This window comes from Prionailurus viverrinus, chromosome D1, assembly GCF_022837055.1.
Source record: "Prionailurus viverrinus isolate Anna chromosome D1, UM_Priviv_1.0, whole genome shotgun sequence".
Lineage (NCBI taxonomy): Eukaryota > Metazoa > Chordata > Mammalia > Carnivora > Felidae > Prionailurus > Prionailurus viverrinus.
Genome location: NC_062570.1, coordinates 57,311,751 through 57,331,286, shown reverse-complemented (window position 1 = coordinate 57,331,286; position 19,536 = coordinate 57,311,751). Strand labels below are relative to the sequence as shown.

The 19,536-nt window shown below is 41.9% G+C and overlaps 1 protein-coding gene across 10 annotated transcripts in view; it reads right to left on the bottom strand.

Moving 5' to 3' along the window:
• XRRA1 (X-ray radiation resistance associated 1) overlaps positions 1–19,469 on the bottom strand; it is a 61,479-nt gene extending 42,010 nt beyond the window's left edge. For 2 of the 10 annotated variants that reach the window (XM_047877960.1, XM_047877961.1), the window contains exons 1-4: positions 19,285–19,462; positions 17,183–17,238; positions 13,272–13,369; positions 8,716–8,900 (exon numbers count right to left, since the gene is read on the bottom strand). In XM_047877960.1, the coding sequence (XP_047733916.1) occupies positions 8,716–8,900; positions 13,272–13,365 (279 nt within the window). In that variant the 5' untranslated portion in view covers positions 13,366–13,369; positions 17,183–17,238; positions 19,285–19,462. Of the gene's footprint in view, positions 1–1,088; positions 1,187–3,929; positions 4,003–5,367; positions 5,440–8,715; positions 8,901–13,271; positions 13,370–17,182; positions 17,239–19,284 lie in introns of those variants that run through there. The other 8 variants (XM_047877954.1, XM_047877953.1, XM_047877952.1 and 5 more) reach the window with 8 other exon arrangements.
• Between the last annotated feature and the right edge of the window lie 67 nt (positions 19,470–19,536).

The following is a 19,536-nucleotide window of genomic DNA, read 5'->3' as shown; positions in this document are numbered from 1 at the left end:
TGGCATACAAAGGGCATTAACTCTGAAATATTCACTCTTGTGGAAGGACTCTCTCTCTCTCTTTAGCAAGACTAAGTGAGGCTTTTGTGAAGAGTGGCTGACCCTTCATTAAATAATTTAAGTTATTAACTCTTTGGGGTCAACCCCAAGGTTTATGACATACAGACATTCTGCTGAGATTTGAATCTGAAACACTTCTACTATAAGGCCAACATGTGGGGAAGAGTCCATTATTCAGTGAATCAGCCTGGCCAGATGCCCAATCCCACACCTTGCTCCAATACTGTGGTCTCTAATCTCCATGCATGCAGTGCCTCTGAGGTAGTGACATAAGCTTTGTTTCTTTGTGGAAAATGGCCCTAAAGTTTTCATGGAAGTTGAAGAGGTGATTAACTTGAAGTATGAGAACATGCATAGAAAATACATCACTACGGGAAACTTAATTTAGGATAACGACAAGAATACAAACAAATTTTACTGTAATTTTGAATCTGAGATTTAGAGAACAGCTATGGATGTACAAATGTCAAGAGTATACTGTAGAGCTCATAGAACTCATGTTTTATTTCACAGTCCCTCTGGGCCTATGAACTAGGCCTTTAGCCTCTTTATCGGAGCCCACTGGAGCCAATCTGGTTCATTCAGACCAGGATGGGTCTCTGGATTCAGTCCATAATGCCTCTAGTTCAGCTGGTCCAATCTGCTATGTCTAGCACTTAACCTCCAAGGCTCTTTAGCTGCCACTGGATCCAGACCTCCTCTCAAACTCTACTTCCAACAGTATTCTATTTAAACTCGTTTTTTTTGCACAGACTCCTTTGACATGATGTTTGGCATTTATTTTCCCAGACCATGTACAATGGCCATTGGTATGATACAGTGTCACCTATGTATCACTGCTGCCACTACCACTACCCTCATCACCACCACCAACCCTACCACCCTCACCAGAGGACTACTGTCAAGCAAGGGTCTGGCTGTAAAGGCCCAGAGAGCTCCTTCCCAGCAGCTATAATCAGTAGAGACCTCTACACCCATTCCTTACAAGGAAACAGGTGGGCACCAAAAACTCCCTACCTCCAACTTACTTCCAAGAACTTAAAGTCTCCATATTTCACGTAGATGGTTTTGATTCCATTAAGTGCGAGCTCCAGTTCCTTTAAGGCTGGAAATGTATGAAATGCCTCTACAGGAGAAAGAGAAAATCAGCTACTTGTGAAGGACCTTAAGACCTTAAGACAGAGTTAACAGTGGTCATTTACTGGGTTCTCACTGGGTTAGGCCAGGTTTGCGGTCAGGTGCTTTGTACATATGTCCTTTAAATCTCTAACAACACTGAACAATAGGGATCACTACTCTCATTCTACTGCCGAGGAAATCGAAGCTTGGCTAGGCTAAGTGATTTGCTAGAATGGAATCGCTGGGAAATAAAAGGGCCAAGAATTGAATCTAATGTCTAACTCCAAAGCCCACTTAAAAATTATCTTTGTCATTTCTTATTATAAAAGTAAAACATGCCTAGCAAAAAAAGTTTAAAAATACAGAAGAACAAAAGTTCCCTTGAATCTCAACACCCAGAGATAACCATTGAAAGTTTCATGTATAATACTCCAGAATTTTTCTCATGTGTACAGTGAAACACACACACCTTGTTACACAAATAGAATCATACCATACACACTGTGCTTAACGATATGGCTTAAAGATTGTTCCAGGTCAAAACAGGTAGATCTGCATATGTCTGAATTATGTTCCATATTATAGACATACCTTAATTTATTTAACCATTCCCTTATCGATAGCCTTTAGGCTATCTGGACAAAAAATAAGAACACTTTTCCCTTTCTGTATGAGAATTGGACTTTGGGTTAACTTTCTCGCCCTGTTCCCTGGTAACCTGAAACAAATGGTATGGTAACATAGTTAGGCAATATTATTGTAGTAAAAATGATGCCAGACTGGTAAATCACATCTGGACTAGGAGAAACTAGAAATTAACTATAAACATCTGAAGGGGGCATCATAACTTTGGGCTTTGGATGTGTGGTGACTCCCATCATTAGTCATGTCCTTTGCAAGAACTCTAGGAGCCATGTCTATGGAGTATTACAACAGCTATTTGCTCTTGTGGGGAATGAGGCTGCTAATCTAGAGTGGCTCCTACATCTACCCAATGAAGAGTCTTATTCTCTTGGACCTTGGACCTGAGCAGGGGGCTACAGAGAACGGCCCATGAATGGAGGCACAGACTGCTACATGAACTGCTGTGAGGAGTGCACCAAAGAGCACCTACAGATGCTGTGCTGCTGGGACACTGCATGGAATGACTTAGAGCCTTCTGGTGTCAAGTGGGGTCTATGGTGGTCTTGTGAGTCAGAATGTTCAGTAGAGCCTAAGAAAAAGACTGCTTGGTAGGTATTTCAGGATGTTTCCAATGAACGTCCTTGTACAAGTTTGTTTCTGTAGGATAAATTCCTGAAAGTGAAACTACTTGATTAAAGGCAATGACTACTTTGACACTGCCAAACTGTCTTCCAAAGATGTTGCCCCAATTTATTACACTTCTGCCAGTGAATATGAAAGTATCCATGTCCCCATCAATGCTGGCTGTCATCAATCAGTCCTCATTTTTGCCAATATTTGATAGGCAAAATATAGGATTGTGATGCTGTTAATTATTAGTGAGGTTGAGCATCTTTTCATAGGCCTGTTGGCCTTTGTATTTCAAGCCCATGTTCCTGATAGACCACCCTGTTTCCTCAAGGGCAGAGACTGTGTCACATGCTTCTTTAAAAACATCCCTCACATTCAACCATTAAAAACTGACCTCACCATATTTCCCCCTAAACCTGACTCTCCTCTAGTGTTCTCTGTCTCAGTGAACCCTTTGGTTCCTTCCTCTTTCCATATTCCCAGTAGCTACCAAATCCTGTTATTTCTACCTCTCCTGAATCTCTCTTGCAATCCTCCTTACCCCAACTGCCTAGCTCAGGCCTCCCCACCCCTCCCCTGGAAAAAATGAAATCATCTCCCAGATTTTCTGGTCCCTGTCTTCTTATCATTTACTTTCCTCATGGCTACCACTGAGCCTCTCTACTTACAAGCGTTTCAAGGCTCTCTTCTGCCTGCAGGATTAGCAACAACTCAGGGCTCTTGATACTCTAGTCCCTGCCAAGCTTTCTAGAATCCATTTTGCCCTACTCACATGCCTTGCAAACATACAAAGCCTCTGCAGGGTCCTGATCAGGCACTGCTGTCCCACGTCTGCTCCATTGGCCTGAAATACCTTCTGATTCCTGAGGTGTTCCTGTTCATTTTTTAGGTCTCTCTGCTCAGTGCCCCCTTCCTCAGAAGTTTCTCCTGACACTCTGGTCTGGGTTGATGTCTTGCTTATATGCTTGCGTATTATTTTCTGATTCCCTCTATTACTGCACTTACCATATCCTGCTATAACTGTGTTTGAACCAATTTTTCCCAACAAACTAAGCTCACCAGAACAGAACTGGACCCATTCATTTCTAAAAGCCAAGCACTCACATAGTCCTGACACCCAGCAGGGGTCGCTATGGACTTGCTGACTAAACAAGAAGCCTTTATGCTCCTATAGGAATTCTTATCAGCTTAAAAGCATTTTTATATACCTGTCTCATCTCACCCTACAAGGCATCCTACCTCGGGGAGGAAGAAAGGAAAGGAATTATCTCCATTTACAGGAAGAGAAGCACCAGCTCACAGAGAAATGCTCTGAAGGAGGTAGTGCCAGCTCTAGGTTGAAATCCCAGTCCAGGGGTTCTCCAGAACCCAGCCTATCACACTCCAAAAAAGAGATGAGCAGCCAGTCATGGATGGACTGACAGGGAAGTTCTAACACAAGCGACTGGCTGTGCTGGCTAAGATGCAGAAGATAGTTTTCAGGAAAAAAAGCTTACCTAAAGGCAGCAGGTTTTCTGAGGCATTGATGTAAATCACCGAGTGAAAATGCTTGAAGTCCTTTTCCTTAGCCTGTGGGAAAGCATTTCAAAAGAACACAAGATTTGTTCCCTGCCTGGAGGCCTTGCCAAAGCTCCGGAACTGCTATCAGAAGGAGCAAAGACCTACAGGGATAAGCTATATTCTTAGCAAAGAGCACCCACTTGCTGAGGGCCAGAATGACTTTTCTGCTTCTTTTTTTCTATTATGAAATAGTTCAAATGTACAGAAAAGTTTAGAGAATGAAACTCTGAAGACCCCTGTAACCACTATCCCCCTTTAATAAATATGAAGATTTTATGGCCTTTGCTTCAATTTTCCTTAAAGAAATGAAATACTATAGAGTTGGCCATGCCCTCCCCCCATCCCTATATCCTTCCCCAACTGTATCCTTCTCCTTCTCTCACAGATAACAGCTATCCTAAACTGGTGATTATCATTCTCATACTTGTTTCATACTTGTATTCTACATATATGTACCCATAAACCATATATAGTATTATTTACATGTTTTAAAACACTATGTTATATGCAAATCATACTGTAGGTGTCATTCTGCAACCTGCCTTTTTCACTCAACACTATGTTTTTGAGATTTACTTGTGTTGATACACATAGTTCTTTTGAGATTTATTTTATTTACTTATTTTAATTTTTTTTAATGTTTATTTATTTTTGAGAGAGACAGAGACAGAATGAGAGTGGGTTAGGTGCAGAGAGAGAGAAAAACACAGAGTCCAAAGCAGGCTCCAGGCTCCGAGCTGTCAGCACATTGCCCGATGTGGGGCTCGAACCCACAAGCTGTGAGATCATGACCTGAGCCGAAGTCGGATGCTCAACCGACTGAGCCACCCAGGTGCCCCATTACTTATTTACTTATTTATTTTAATTTCTGTATAGTATTATACCACCAATTGCTTGTCATATGCCATGGAAGGCCTACAAACCAAAAACATTTGCCATAATTGCAAAAACATTGGCTAATGGGGGCCACAAATGTGGCTCCAGGCTACCTATTAGCCAATTTAAAGAAAGAAACATGATTCATTACATGAATCACAGTGTGTGTAAGAACAAACCAGCATCTTGGGAGAACCATTACCACTCCTGGCATTGAAACTTGAGAGAAATTTTTTCTGATGGGAACTCTGTCACCCCAACAGAATTCTATGACAAATTCAAACCAACTCCCACAATGCTCCCTTTAATTCACCTCACATGGGCCAATGGCTTACAGCAAAAGATTGTATCTAAATGTTGTTTCCACAGAGCGAGTCTTTGGCCCTCCCCACCCCCTAGTCCCTAGTCCTCAGGGACTCTGGTGGTACAGTGGACAAACAGCCAGAAGCCACCTCAGGTCTGGCTCATCTCAATATCATCTCTGCTGGCTGGCCCTACCTTGGAGAACTTCAGGCCGCTCACGTTAATGTTGCACAGGTCTGATGGCTTCCTTACACAATGGTGCTTCAGCTGGAACACAGTGTAGAGAGTCAGCTCTCAAGGCCCCAACAAAGTTTAATAATTGGACAAAACAACAAATGACCCCCTGTTGAGAAAGGCGGCGTGGTACAGTGCAAAGAGCATGGGCTTTGGGAGTTGCTCAGAACAGAGCTGCCACCTCAGCCCTTCTACCTCTAAGTTTCCCATCTGCAAGACGGGGATAGTCACACTGACTTTATAGCGTTCTTAGGAGGATCCCTTCATCTCTGTTCCTTCCCTGTCTTTTCTGAGCCCCACTTTTTCTACCTGATTCTTTAAAAAAAAAAAATCTATTTCTGGGGCTTTACCAGTCTCACTACATGTATAATAATTTATTATTTGTTCGTTTGTTCACTCTTTAATTCACTAAATATTTACTAAGCATTACTTTGAGCCATGTATTGTGCTAAATGTATCAATACATTTTCTTCTAATCCTAACTAAACCCTTTGACATAAGTATGATCATTTTCCTTTTTAAATGAGAGAAATAAGGTTAAGAGAGAAAAAATGCCTTGCCTAAGGTCCCACAGGCAGTAAGTGATAGATGATTTGAATCCACTCTGTGCTCTTTTGACTACCATATGTTGCTCCTTATAAGTAAAAAGTTTGAAGACAATCTCAATATTGGAGCTTCTATTTCTGTCTGACCAAACTTCACTCTTTTTTCTGTTAATAATTTTGTTATAGCATCTACTGTGTTTAGGCATGGAATTAAGCATTTTGAATATTAAAATAACAGCATGGAAGCCAAGTAGCAAGTATTTATAAATGTGACACTTATTTTTTACAGATTTATTTTAAGTAATTTCTACACACAACATGGGGCTCGAACTCACGACCCTGAGATCAAGAGTCAGATGCTCTACTGACTGAGCCAGCCAGGCACCCCTAAATGTGATAAATATTTTAAAGGAGAAATTCAAGATGCTACAGGAGACAATAACGGAAGGCCCTAACCTCAGTATGAAAGTGAGGAAATATTTAGTTGAGGAAGTACTATTTCAGGTGAGACCCAAAAGGTAAGTAGGAGTTGGTCCCATGGAAGTGGGTGGCAGGCCTGTGAAAGCTATCAGAGCAAGAAACAGCCAGGTGCTTTTGAGAGGATGAAAAACAACAAGGCAAGGGAGGCAGCCACTGGATCACCTGGGTCCATACTGACTGTGTAAAGGAGTGTGGATTTTGTTCTACAGTCAGTGGAAAGCTAACAGACTTTTTTTTTTTTTGCAAGAGCTGACAGCAATTTTATAAAAATAGCTTTGTCCACTACACACAGAAAAGATGATGAGAGACCAATACACCAGACATTGTTAATTACCTTCCCTAGAGCTAGTTCTCTACTACTTCCATATTAAAGAATCCCAAAGTTATTCACACTTCTCTGAGTGGATGTGTCCTTAGGCCCAAGCTCCAAGGATAAGTCCTGACTGTCTAATTCAAGCTTGGAGGTCATGTTCCCCTAACTAATGACTGTTGGGACCTATGATATAGGTCTAGCCAATGAAACAGACACTGGCTGCTGGGGGTGGGAGGCCAGTTCTGGGGAGCTCTTTCTTATTTATGAAAATAGACATAAGACAGTGACAATCCTTTTTGTACCTCTGGATGTCATTCTTTATATGTGATGGCTGGAGTTGCTGCAGCCATCTTGGGATCATGAAGGCAATCAGCCCAAGAGGACAAGTTAACATGCTAAGGAAATAAGAGCAGAAAGATGAAGGAATCTGGGCCTTTAACACTAAACTCGCCAACCCTGGAATAACAATGCCCCTGGCTTCTTTTATGTGAAATAAAAGCATCCTAGTTGGTTCAAACTAGTTAGGAGGTCATTGAATTAATCTAATAAAAAATGATGGTTGTTCAGATTAGGGTAGAGACAGTGGTGATTAGGAAAATAAAGATTTTAAAACTATTTAACAGAAGTGCCAGGCTTGGTAGTGGTGGGAGTGGGGTGGTAAGGGAGAGGCAAGTGTCGAGCTAACCCCAAGTTACTGGCTTGCTGCCATTACTGAGGCAGTATAGTAAAAAGAATAAGGGTATGTCTTGCGACTTGGAGTAAGGGGATTGGCACAGCTCAATATGAGGTGCCAGTGTAACATTCAAGTAAAACTATCCAGCAGATAGGTAGGTATCCCATCACTCTGAAAAACACCGTATTGCTTCTGCCATATAAAGGAGCAACATGGGTAACAAACCATGTCAATTAATGGGGGAATATATATGTCTTGAGAAACAAAAGGGAAAAGAAGACTACTATAGTAAGTGTTTCTGCCCTTCCTCAGTACTGTTGTTTCAGTCCTCCACAGCCCCCAGTGAGCAGTGGACATTGTGATGAAGGAAATACCATGGGACTCTGCAAAAAGCTTACACTACCCACTTGAGGTGAGATGCAACCTCAGAGCTTCCTCCTCAAAGCTCTCTTTAAACATCTGATCTGTGTAGAAAGCCACCTGTTGAGAACCATAAGTAGAGCCTGAGAACAGAGTAGAATGCTGGAGAGTTCTTCATAGGGAGTTAGGCAAACTGGACTAGATATTAATATTGGTTTACAAATTTGTCTTTCTTTGCCAAGCCACCGAGGCATTGCACAGAGCAGATGTGATCTACCTGGCTGGTCTCCAACACAGCCACCCCGGTCTTCTTCGTAAAGCCTGCCCCAGGTACTAGGTACTATCTGATCAGCTCCCCTAGACTTCAGTGAGATACTAAACCCAAAGGACAAAGTCTGTGGAGTGTGGAATTTCCCCAGTCCCTCCATTCCTGGAAAACGGGAATCTCCACCCTCTACCAGGTACAGGAATGGGATTTTCAATTTACTGTTCCCCTGACCTACTCCTTTGCCTTTCTAACTCAATTAAATTGAGTTTTTACCTGATATACTATAAAGGCACAGGCTTTGGAGTCAGTAGACCAGAATTCTCATCCTGAGTAGTTCTAATAATGAGTAGACCAGAGTTCTAATTATTAGCTATGGGACCATGGCCAAGGCATATTACCTCTTGGGGTCTCAGTTTTCCCATCTGCACACTGGCAACAACATAATAGGGACAATAATACCTATCTCACAAGGTGGATATAAAGAAAGCTTACATGTAAAGAAAGCTTTGGGTCCCTTCATCATCCTGACTGTACTCAGCCAAGATCACTCTAATAGTTTGGGGTGGGTTGGGGGTAGTTGTACCAGAGTGGAACAGGGCAAGTCCTTGTCTCCCATCAAGACAGTCATCAGCTGATGCTGCCAGCCACTCCAGGATATATTCACTCTCACCAGAAAAGCCTGGTCCAGTATGTGTCCAGGAACATCCTCTTGTTTTTCATGTAGAGACCCTTTCTTCCCCCTGACCTCAAAAGAAACCTTCTTCTGGCTTTCCTGACCTTCAGCTGGTGCCTCAAGCACATTCTTGGGCTTCTTCTTGAGGTTACATTTCCGAGCCACTAACCAGTGTCCTCGGCCTGTTGAGAAGATCAGAAAAATGAGAAGGAGCAAACTCCCCTAAAAGCTACAACTAGTGTGCTTACAGAGTATTTACCTGTAATACCAAAACCAAAAATAGCTCCACATTACCTGATATGCACCAGATACTGTGCTGCTGCTGGTGAGGTGTATCTGCATACCCACCTCATTTAATTGGCCCCAAACCCCACTGAAAGACATGTTACTGTCCCCGTTTTACAGATGAAAAGGCTAAGACTCAAAGAGGTGGAATGACCTCCTCAATTCCTTACTCCACACTTTTGTCTCTAAATGCTAATTTTCCTTTTAAGACCCCAGATCAAGTATCTCCTGTTTTACAAAGCCTTCTCTGACTCTCCTCAGCAGACTTGATTATCCTTTCTTACACTGGCTACTCTCCCATCTCTCATCTCTTGGCTAGAGCTAAATGAGTGGAGTCAACTCATCAGGCTCTATTTTGCTGGACTTTACCTTGGATCCCATTATTATAGGGGAAAGGTTGTATTAGGAGCTCAGGATAAGAAGATGACAGTTCTGGGGTGCCTGATGGCTCAGTCAGTTAACGTGTTCAACTCTTGATCTCAGCTTAGGCCCTGATCTCAGGGTTGTGAGTTTAAGCCCTGCATTGGACTCCATGCCAAAAGAAAATGATAGGACAGTTGGCACTTAAAAAAAACTGAATACATTTTACTGTGTTAAGAACTCAAAAATTTGTGTAAGCAAAAAAGAATATGAGGTTTACTAGTAAGTTCACCTAACAAATCATGACAACATTCTAGAATCTGTGCCCTCCTACATCAGTTTATTTGTTCCAAGGCATTCATTGCAATCTGTAATTATTTTGTTTGCTTGTTTTTTTGTCTGCTTTGCCCTGCAGAGACTTTGATTCGTCACAGTATTCCCAAGGCCTACGTAGAATTTCCCATATTGTGAGTATGGCTGAATGAATGCTGAGCCATAGCCCCTACCCACAATTACTCATCCAGACCTTTTCTGAGCATCAACATTGTGCTAGGAGCTAGGGCTGTGGAGATGAGTAAGACAGAGGCCCTGACTCAAAGAGCTTAATAATAGAAGGGGTACTGTAAAAGCACTGAAAGGGGAGCTACCAGCCTAGGCAAAGCTAGATCTAGTAAGTTTAAGGTTGACTAGATGGAGATGGAAAAGACAAGTATCCTGGGCAGAGGGAAGAGCACAAGAAGTACCCAGAAGCAAAAAAGATCAGAAGCACGCAGAAGAACAGCACAGAGCTGTGGGAATCAGCTCAGTGCCTCTGAGCATTGACTCCCTGTCCTCACAGTCCACTATCCTGCTTCAGGGGCTTGCCCTGACTCAACCTGCCTCTTGGATGCAGCTCCTGCCCTATGTCTGCCATGAACCATCTCCCACTCCCACTCTGGGCCTGACATTCCAGATAATCCATTTCTCAGGGTTGTCTCCATCTAGGGCATAGACCTTTGTCCTATTCCAATAGCCCTCCCAGAGACTCCAGTGTGAGTTAGTGCCCAAATTCCCAACATGACCAGAAGGTAAGGCTCAGACTGTGTAGAAGATGAACATGAGGGAAAAGAGATGAGGCTAAGGAGGGCAGCAGACTCAGATCAGAAAAGGTCTGGAGGATCAGAATAAGGAGATTGGTTTTTTGATTTTTGTTTGTTTGTTTGTTCTTTATGAGACAGCAAGCGAGAGAATCTTTCTGACACTACAGAGACTGACAGGGGGCTCGATCTCATGAACTGGGAGATTATGACCTAGTAGGATGCTTAACTAACTGAGCCACCCAGGTATCCCAAGAAGCTTGGGTTTTAAAGGGGTAGACTTTTAGCACAAAGAGTATCCATGGGAATGTTCCCCCCACTTTTTTTTTTCATTTTGAGATGACATAAGACTTCTAGAAAAGTTGTGAAAATAATAGTTTCTCTACAGGTTTCACCCAGATCCCCCAATGTTAACATCTTAAATAATCATAATGATTGAAGGCAAAAAATTAACACTGGTATGTCAGTAACTAATGCAAAGCCTCCTTTGAATTTTGCCAGTTTTCTCACTAATGTCCCCTTTCTGTTTCCAGGGTATCTCACATTTCATTTAGTTGTCATGTCTCCTTAGAATCTCCCAATCTGTGACACTTCTTCAGTCTTTCTTTTTTTCTTATGTGATCTTGACACTTTTGAAGAGGACTGGTCAATTATTTTATAGAATGTCCCTCAATTTGAATTTGTTGTATGCTTTCCTATAATTAGACTAAGGTTCTGTGCTTTGGCAAAACTAGCACAGAAGTGATGCTGTGCCCTTCTCAGTGCATGATATCAGATGACAGATGATATCAATATATCTGATTACTGGTGATGTTAATTTTGATCACTTGGTTAGGGTGGTGGTTCCAACTTCCCTACTGAGAAGTTATTATTTTTCACTTTGTAATTAATAAAGATACCTTGAGACTATGCAAATGTCCTGTTCCTCACCATACTTTGACCCACTAATTCTAGCATCTGTGATGGTTGATTTTATATGTCAATTGGCTAGGCTATGGTAAACAGTTATTCAATCAAACACTAATCTAGGTGTTGCTGTCAACGTATTTTGTAGATGTGGCTAACATCTGCAATCAGTTGACTTTAAGTAAAGGAGACTATCCTCAATAATGTACATGGGCCTCACTCAATCAGTTGAAAAAACTTAAAAGCAAAACCTGAGGTTTTCCAAAGGAGGAAAAACTGTTGCCTTAAGACCTCAGCATCAGATCTTCCCTACAGATTTCAGTCTTGCCAGCATATTATTCATAATTATGCCAGCATAATTTCATAAGCCAATTCCATAATACACATATGTATATGGAAACAGAATGAGTAGGATATAAATACATATCCTATTGGTTCTATTTCTCTGGAGAATCCTGATACACAACCATAGAAGCTTCTTATCTGTAAAAAGTATTATTGTGATGTTTTAACAGTGATTTTCTATTTCCTTCATTCCTTCTTCATGCATTAACTGAAATTCTACTGTAGGAAGAGTTGTTCCTTTTCCTACACTTATTTAAATATTCAAATATTTATTTTTATCAGTATGGGCTCATGCATATTTATTTACAACCCAATTCTACCTTTATTTATTTTGTTGTTTAGGTTGTCCCAGCTTTGGCCACTGGGAGCTTCTTCAGGTTAGCTCCTATGTCCTTCTTATACGCCCTCCTCATTTTTCTGAGCACTTCTGTACTTTCTATTACTATACAACGTTCCAGGTACAATTTGTATTTTTCTGGCCCCAGCCCTGGAAACAATGTTTTCTCTGAGGAGCCCCGGCTCTTTTACTGGAGAATCATATTCAGAAACCAAGATCTAGGCAGCAGGTATACTCTTTGCAACTGAGGTGTCACTGCTCTCAGTAGCCTAGGAAATATACATACATGTACTAACACACGCAGATGCACATGGCTATATTTATTTCTCTATCTCTCTGTGTGTGTAAGGGGGTGTGGGTATAAAATTATGAGCTCATACTGAGAGCCCCACAGGAGGGTTTGTAGGTGGCCAAAGAAGGTCTCTACATGAAAAAAGAAATCACTCTAGAGAAGTGGGGAGGATGGATTGGAGGAGAAAGTTCTTCCAGTATTCCACATACAGAATAACCAGCAAGTCATTTCATCTGGAGTAAACAAGGGGTACTTCCCCCTTGCTCTACCCTTTCAAAGTAACAAATTCAATCTAGTCAACTCCTACTTCTTGGCAGTGTTGCATCCGTAGGGCTCTGCTCAGTGTTATGGGGAGTCCCTGCCCCATGGGAGTTTTTAACTAGATGAATGTGTGAAAAACTACTTAGCAGAGTCATTTTATTTAGCCATTTTATTTAGGAGCTTGGCAGAATATGATTACTCAACAAATAATAAACACAGAGAAGAAGACGCTCACAAGAGAGGATGGTCACTGAGGGCTGGAGTAGCTAGACACGGCTTACTGGAAGAGCTGGGTCTTATGGGATGGGAAACATCTGGATAACTAGAATGATAGCTGGAACATTCTGGGCAAATAAAACAACCTATGTGAAAAGAAAACACTACAGACTAGGGCATATGTAAAGGAATGGGGTTGTAGCAAAGGATAAGGGAAGGTTAGACTCTGAATACAGAATATCAGGTAAAGAAGCCAGCAATGAGAAGTAACTGAACAGAAGGGAACACTATGGTTAGATGTGCACTTAGCTCCCTGAGAATTCAGAGAGAAAATGGATGGGAAGGGATGAGGTTGGGTAGAGCAGGGGAGAGGAGTAAATTGGGTTGGAGAGAAAGGAGTGGATATGAGAGTCACTCTGAAGTAGGAGAAAGGTGTCAATTGAAGCCCAAGTATCAATTAGAGAAGTCACCTGACCTTCTTCTGGCATCCGAAGGAGATTTTTGGCTGGAAAGCAGTTGTTCAAATAAGGCTTCCCGTTATCCAGCTTATAGATTCCTGAGGAAGCCATCTCCCTAAGAGTCAAGCAAGGAAAGTAAGGGAGTGTGAGAAGGGGCAACATAGCTCTCTCACCAAACACAGCTTGTGAGCCCACCAGCACCATCATACCCAAAATATGCTCTATTTCTGAGACCCAAAAGGCCCCTCTCCTGTAATGGGCTGGTCTTTTTTTTTTTTTTAAGTAGGCTTCAGGCCCAACAAGGAGCCCAACATAGCGCTTGATGCGGAGCTCCAATTCATGACCCTGAGATCCAGACCTGAGCTGAGATCTAGAGTGGAATGCTAAACTGACTGAGCTACCCAGGCATCCCCTCCCCCACCCTTTTTAAGAAAAATGGACTGGTCCTTCAAATGGAGGGGGAGAGAGGGAGACCAAGGCCCCGGGTTTTTTGGTTCAAATCACTCCTAACTCAGTGGAACACTAAAAAGACCACCTTTGGGCTCAGACAGACCTGGTCTAAATCCTGACTACCTTTCCTCACCCTGTGACTGTACCCCTCTGAGCCTCGGTTTCCTCACCCATAAAATGGGAGTAATAACACCCACCTTAACAGACAGAAGGGAGGATCAAGTTAGGAAGGTAGTGCCTATGTTGGCATGAGCACTGGGTGTTATGTGTAAGTAATCAATTACTGGAATCTTCTCCTGAAGCCAAGACTACACTGTATGTTAACTTGAGAATAAATTAAAAAAAAAAAAAAAGGTAGCGCCTAGTACCTTTTAAGTGCTTACTAGAAATGTTCTTTAACAGATTTCAGGAAAGAGGGAGTTCACATTTTAGGCAAGATGATGTGCTGTGCAAGTAATGAAATTTGAACCACATAAACAGGATTTGAGAGATGAACTGAGATCGCTAATAGAGAAAAGGATAAGCATTCCAAACAAAAAGGGCCACAGGACCAAATGCATGGTAGTGGGCACTTGTGGCACAGTAAAGAAACAACCTGACCTAGGAAGGAGAAGGATGTGTGTTTGAGAGTTTTGGACAATAAGGCTGGACAGAAAGGATGCTGCCTGCTCTCAAAGGCTTTCAGTGCCAGGCTAGGAGCTCAGGCTTCCCCTTGTAGGTAACTGAGAGCTATGGACAGTATCTGAGCTGGGGAAAACCATGACCCAAGCTGTGCTTTGTAAAGAGAGGTCTGAGAAAAATAATGCTAGGTGAGATGGGATTCCATTAACTGGTCACTGAGTCAAGACAATTCTAGCTCAGGAAGACTGTTTCATTGTACTGTTTTTATTAAACCTTTCACTATCTCCCACCTAGAATACTAAAACAGTCTTCTTCATTGGATTCCCACTGAGCAAACTTGAGCCTGCTCTTGAAGGCCCCTGGAATCCCATGTCCTAACCTTTCCAGCTCCGGTCAGCACTGCCCATCAGGCTCATAGAAATAATTTATATATATGTGTGTGTACATGTATATATGTGTATATATATATATATATACACACATATATGTATGTATATATGTATATATATATATATGTATGTGTGTATATATGTATATATATACACACATATATATATGATTTTAAATTTTTTAGTAGCCACTTACATATTTTACATTTATAGAACATCTCTTTTTGGACAGCAACACTGCAGATACTCAGTACCATATTGTAGCCAATGACTAGTATTTGGACAGGACAGGTCCAAAGCTCATTTCTCCCAATTCTCAAGCTAGTGCATTTTCTGTACAGAGCATGACCTTATTTTCTGTATCAGAAATAAGTGCCTCTTTTGGGATGAGCACTGGGTGTTGTATGGAAACCAATTTGTCAATAAATTTCATAAAAAAAAAAAAAAGAAATAAGTGCCTTATACATGGGTCATTTAAACATCGTATTTTGATTTAAAAAGAAATATCACTGGTGGTCCTGATGCATTTTGGGGAGGAGATTCTTCTAGACAGGCCCTTCCCAGAGACCCAACACTTCTGGAAACTCTACCAGTAGCTTACCAATGAACAGTTTTAAATGAGGATGGCTTTTTAGACATAAGATGCTAATTGCAATTGTTGAGATTTATATTTTTCTGAGAACAAGATTTTTGGCTAAAAGTTCTTTCAGAGAGTACATTACTAGAAAAGAGCAAATTGGTGGCCCAGCTCTAGGAGATACAAGTTCTTACAATACGTATTAGCTTCACCCCTATCATAGAATCATTTTCTATTCTCCAAACACATTCATTCTTCCCTAGCTGTGTTTCTTTGGCCTAAAATAGCCTTCTCCATCTTGTTCATCTGGTTCATCTCATGCTTTAAGATTCAGTTCAAATGCTACTTCTGTAAGGAATAAATCTCTAATCAATGACCCAAATTTCTTAAACCTTGAGCTCTTAAGAGATTTGAGATTTTTCTTTAAAGAAAGCCAGCCAGGGAACTTGGCTGGCTCAGTCAATAGAGTGTGTGGCACTTGATCTCAGGGTTGTAGGTTCGAGCCCCATGTTGGGTACAGAGATTACTTAAAAATAAAGTCTTAAAAAAAATAAATAAATAAAGAGATCCAGCCATTCCCAGATCTGCCTTGGAACAGCTTCAGAAAACTTGGGGTAGCGGAGATTTTGGAACCTGTACATTCCTGGCTAGGGCAAGGATATGGTCCCTGAGATGGAGGGTCCAGGACAAAATTCAGTAAAAGGAAGGAGCAGAGTGAAGAGATAGGATCAGGTGTCCCGAGAAAATGTTTCCGGGAAGTGACAAATATGCAAGGTAGAGTGATGCAGTAAGAAGGGCAACAATTTTAGAGATCAGAAGCTTAAATCTGAGTCTAATTGCTAACACTAAGCTGAATGACCTTAGGCAATACCTTTACCTCTTTGTATCTCAAATTTCTCACGTGTAACTGAAGATAAAAACCTGTGTCTTGGAGAATTATTGTAAGAATTAAATGAGGTAATAAATTTTTAAAAAGCTTCTTTCTAGACCCAGTCCAGATGCCACCTTTTCTGCAATGCCTTCACTGAACCTTACAGAGGGAAATAGCTGCTGCTTTGACTAAACACTGGAGTATTTCTTCTCTCTTTCATGGCCGGAGCCCTTTCTATCTCATAAAGTTACTAACAATCATAAAGGGGTTCCTTCAATGGCCCATGAACCTCCACATCTGGAAACATATCCAATTCACTGTTTCCTCTTCCACCTTTGGAATGCTCATAGGAAATCCCAATAAATGCGTGTGAGCCAAATGAAGAATATGATGTACTCCCAGGGCCCTGGAGTTTTTATACATATTTCTGATATCCCCAGCTATACTCTAAATTCCTTTAGAGGAAGAACACCTATGGTGTTCATTTCTTTACTCCCATTACCTAACACAGCACCTGGCACATAATAGATTCCACAATTATCTGTGGAATGAGTGTTGTTGGTATCTCCTTTGGTTCAACACAGGGCACTGAATTTCCAAAAAGGATTGGATGCCCTTCCTAGGTGTTCACACAACATCTTATACTTCTAGTATAGTGCTTATCACTTTTCTTTGCTCCCTTTACCAACTTTTGCTCCCCTTACCAACTTCTCACCTGCCGTGGGACCTATGATACCTTATTCACCTATGTAATTCCACAGCCTGGCACAGAACCTAGTATTCACTAAAAATGTGTCGGGAAGATAAATGGATTGATAGATGGATGGAAAAAGATCAATAGTGAGTCAGTCAATCTGTCAGTAATCTCTCTTGTGACCCACCACACCTATCTGCTACATAGGTGAATGAATGAATGAGTAAACAGCTGGCTGGGGAATGTTAGAGATGATGACTGTTGGGAAAAGACTCCAGTAACTTACAAAATATGAGAACCTTGTTTCTGATCTGCAGGGTACTTACTTGATCTTTGATCTTGGGAAAGACCCTTTGACTTCCTTTTTTTGTTGTTTCTTCACCTGTAAAATAGATATTATACTCTTTCTTAGCCTGTCATTCAGACCTCTTGTATTTTCTCGTTAATTACATCTTAATGTGACCCTCTGCTCCAAAGTGTGTCTCAGCTGGGGCCTAAAAAAAAATACCAAAAAACTAAAGATCCCATAAATACAAAAAGACAGAAACATGGACGGGAAGGCGAAACAAGAGAGTAATTTTATGACGATGGGGTGGAGCTAGAGTGCTTAAATAAGTTGTGCAAGTCACGAATCAGGAAGGAAAGGATCATTTATACAATCACTAATGCAAAATAAATTTATACATGATAAAAACTGCAAAAACAGAGTTGGAAGATAAGACACTGTCTGGGAAAAGATATTTGGCATACATATACAAAGGATGAATCAGACTCAGACTTGTGGAGAGCATACAGACCTGGACACAACTAATCCTAGAAATTCCAGTTCCCTATGAAGACTACCAGGTAAGGAGGTGTGGATTTACAACTACTGGGCTAGGAAGGGCACATAATCCCTACATTACATTGTCTAGAAAGTAACTCTAAAGCAAGTATGAACTTTACCTGGATGGTGGAAAAAAGAAAGTCCAAATTCCAGACTCAGAGGCCACCTGCTTAGTTAGCTTCAGCTACCTCGGGTCTCTATCTCAAACTTGAAGCAGCTAATCTCAGCCTAATTGTAAGGCCTCCCAGCTCCAACACACACAGAGTAATGGTGCTCATTTGCATACATGTGCCTTCCATTCTTTTGGCCTATGACACATCTGCCCCTCTTCTTTGCCTGGCTCACAGAGGCAACTTGACTGTATCTCCCCCTCCTCATGTTGACCCTTCTCTGTGCTACCACCTCAGCCCACCTCTTAATGGAAACACTCCATCATGCTGTAGTATAATGGCCTGCTTACGTGTCTGTTCCCCACTCCTCACACCCCCAATCCCAGGCTGTGAGCCCCTCAAAGGCCAGGCCTAGGTCCTACCTATATCTTTATCCCCAGCACTTCATACAGGGTCTGGCTCATTGAAGGGATGCAATGAGTGTTTACTGAACTAAGCTGAACTATAAACACAATGCCAAGGAGGTCTTCATTCTTTCTGCAAAGAAGGAAAAACTAAGGATCAGGAAAGGTTTCACAGGGCAAGTGACATTAGGGCTGGGTCTTGAAAAATGAAAAGATGTAAAAGAAACAGTAAAAAGCTACAGGAGCATCTTCCTGGATTGCTTCACAGGTGAAGCAATCCCATCTAATATTATTTAGTGATAATTATTACCACATGGTAGCTTCACCAAGACAGGTGTTTAGCCCATTATTTAGAAATATATCCCCAGTTACCAAAACAGTGACTGCTAAATAGTAAGCCCTCGGTAAGCATTTGTTCAATTATTCGGACACTTAGTAGGGATTAATGGAGATAAAAACAAAAACAAGCGATGCAATGTAAGAGTTCATAGTATAATATAATCCCGTTACGTGATAACTCTAGGTCACTAGAGTAGACGTTCCAAGAGAGTAGGGAACAGTTCTGTCTTGATCCTCCAGTCCCCCTTGGTACACTTCTGAGCAATGTTGGTTCTCAATAAATATTTATGGAAAAGGTGAATAGAAATTATTTAACAAATATGAATAGAAAATGTAGAATACTCTTACATCCTAAAACTATTAAAAGTAGAGTGGCAGAAGGAACATACCACGCGTTTTGACGTCAAAAACCCCTGGCTTCTAAACCAGGTCCGGATACACGCTTTTTGGCCTTGTTAAGTTTCTTAGTTTCCTCATCTGACGGGGCTGTTAGTGGACTACCTGACAGGACGGATATAATAAATGCACATAGTACACAGCCTGGCAGACGGTGGATATTCCGCGAATGCGAGTTCCCTATAACACGAAAACGTTACTGACACCTAAGAGGACAGTACTAGAGAGAATAACCAGTAAGTGCTGTAACGGGGCTAGGAAGGACGAAGGAAGAGTTCCTGCCGCCTCTTTGGAAACTCTTCTGGAGCAGAGGAGACTCTAACCCCTCACACAAACTAAGTTTCCAGCCGCACCTGCCTCCGTCGTCGCTTCCGCCTCCGAGGCGTCCGCGGAGGCCGCGTCCGGACAAGACGGGCTGCGCGCCCGCGACCCTCCCGGGAATCTCGGAGCCTCTCCACGGTGGCGCCTACCACTACCTTCTCCACCCCTTGGTAACCGCGCCTCTGCGGCAGGCCGCGTAGGCGGCAACCGGTGGGCGGAACTTCTAACTACTATAAGTCCCGGCAAGCCCCGCGGCCACTTCCGCTGCCATCGCATGTCAGCCA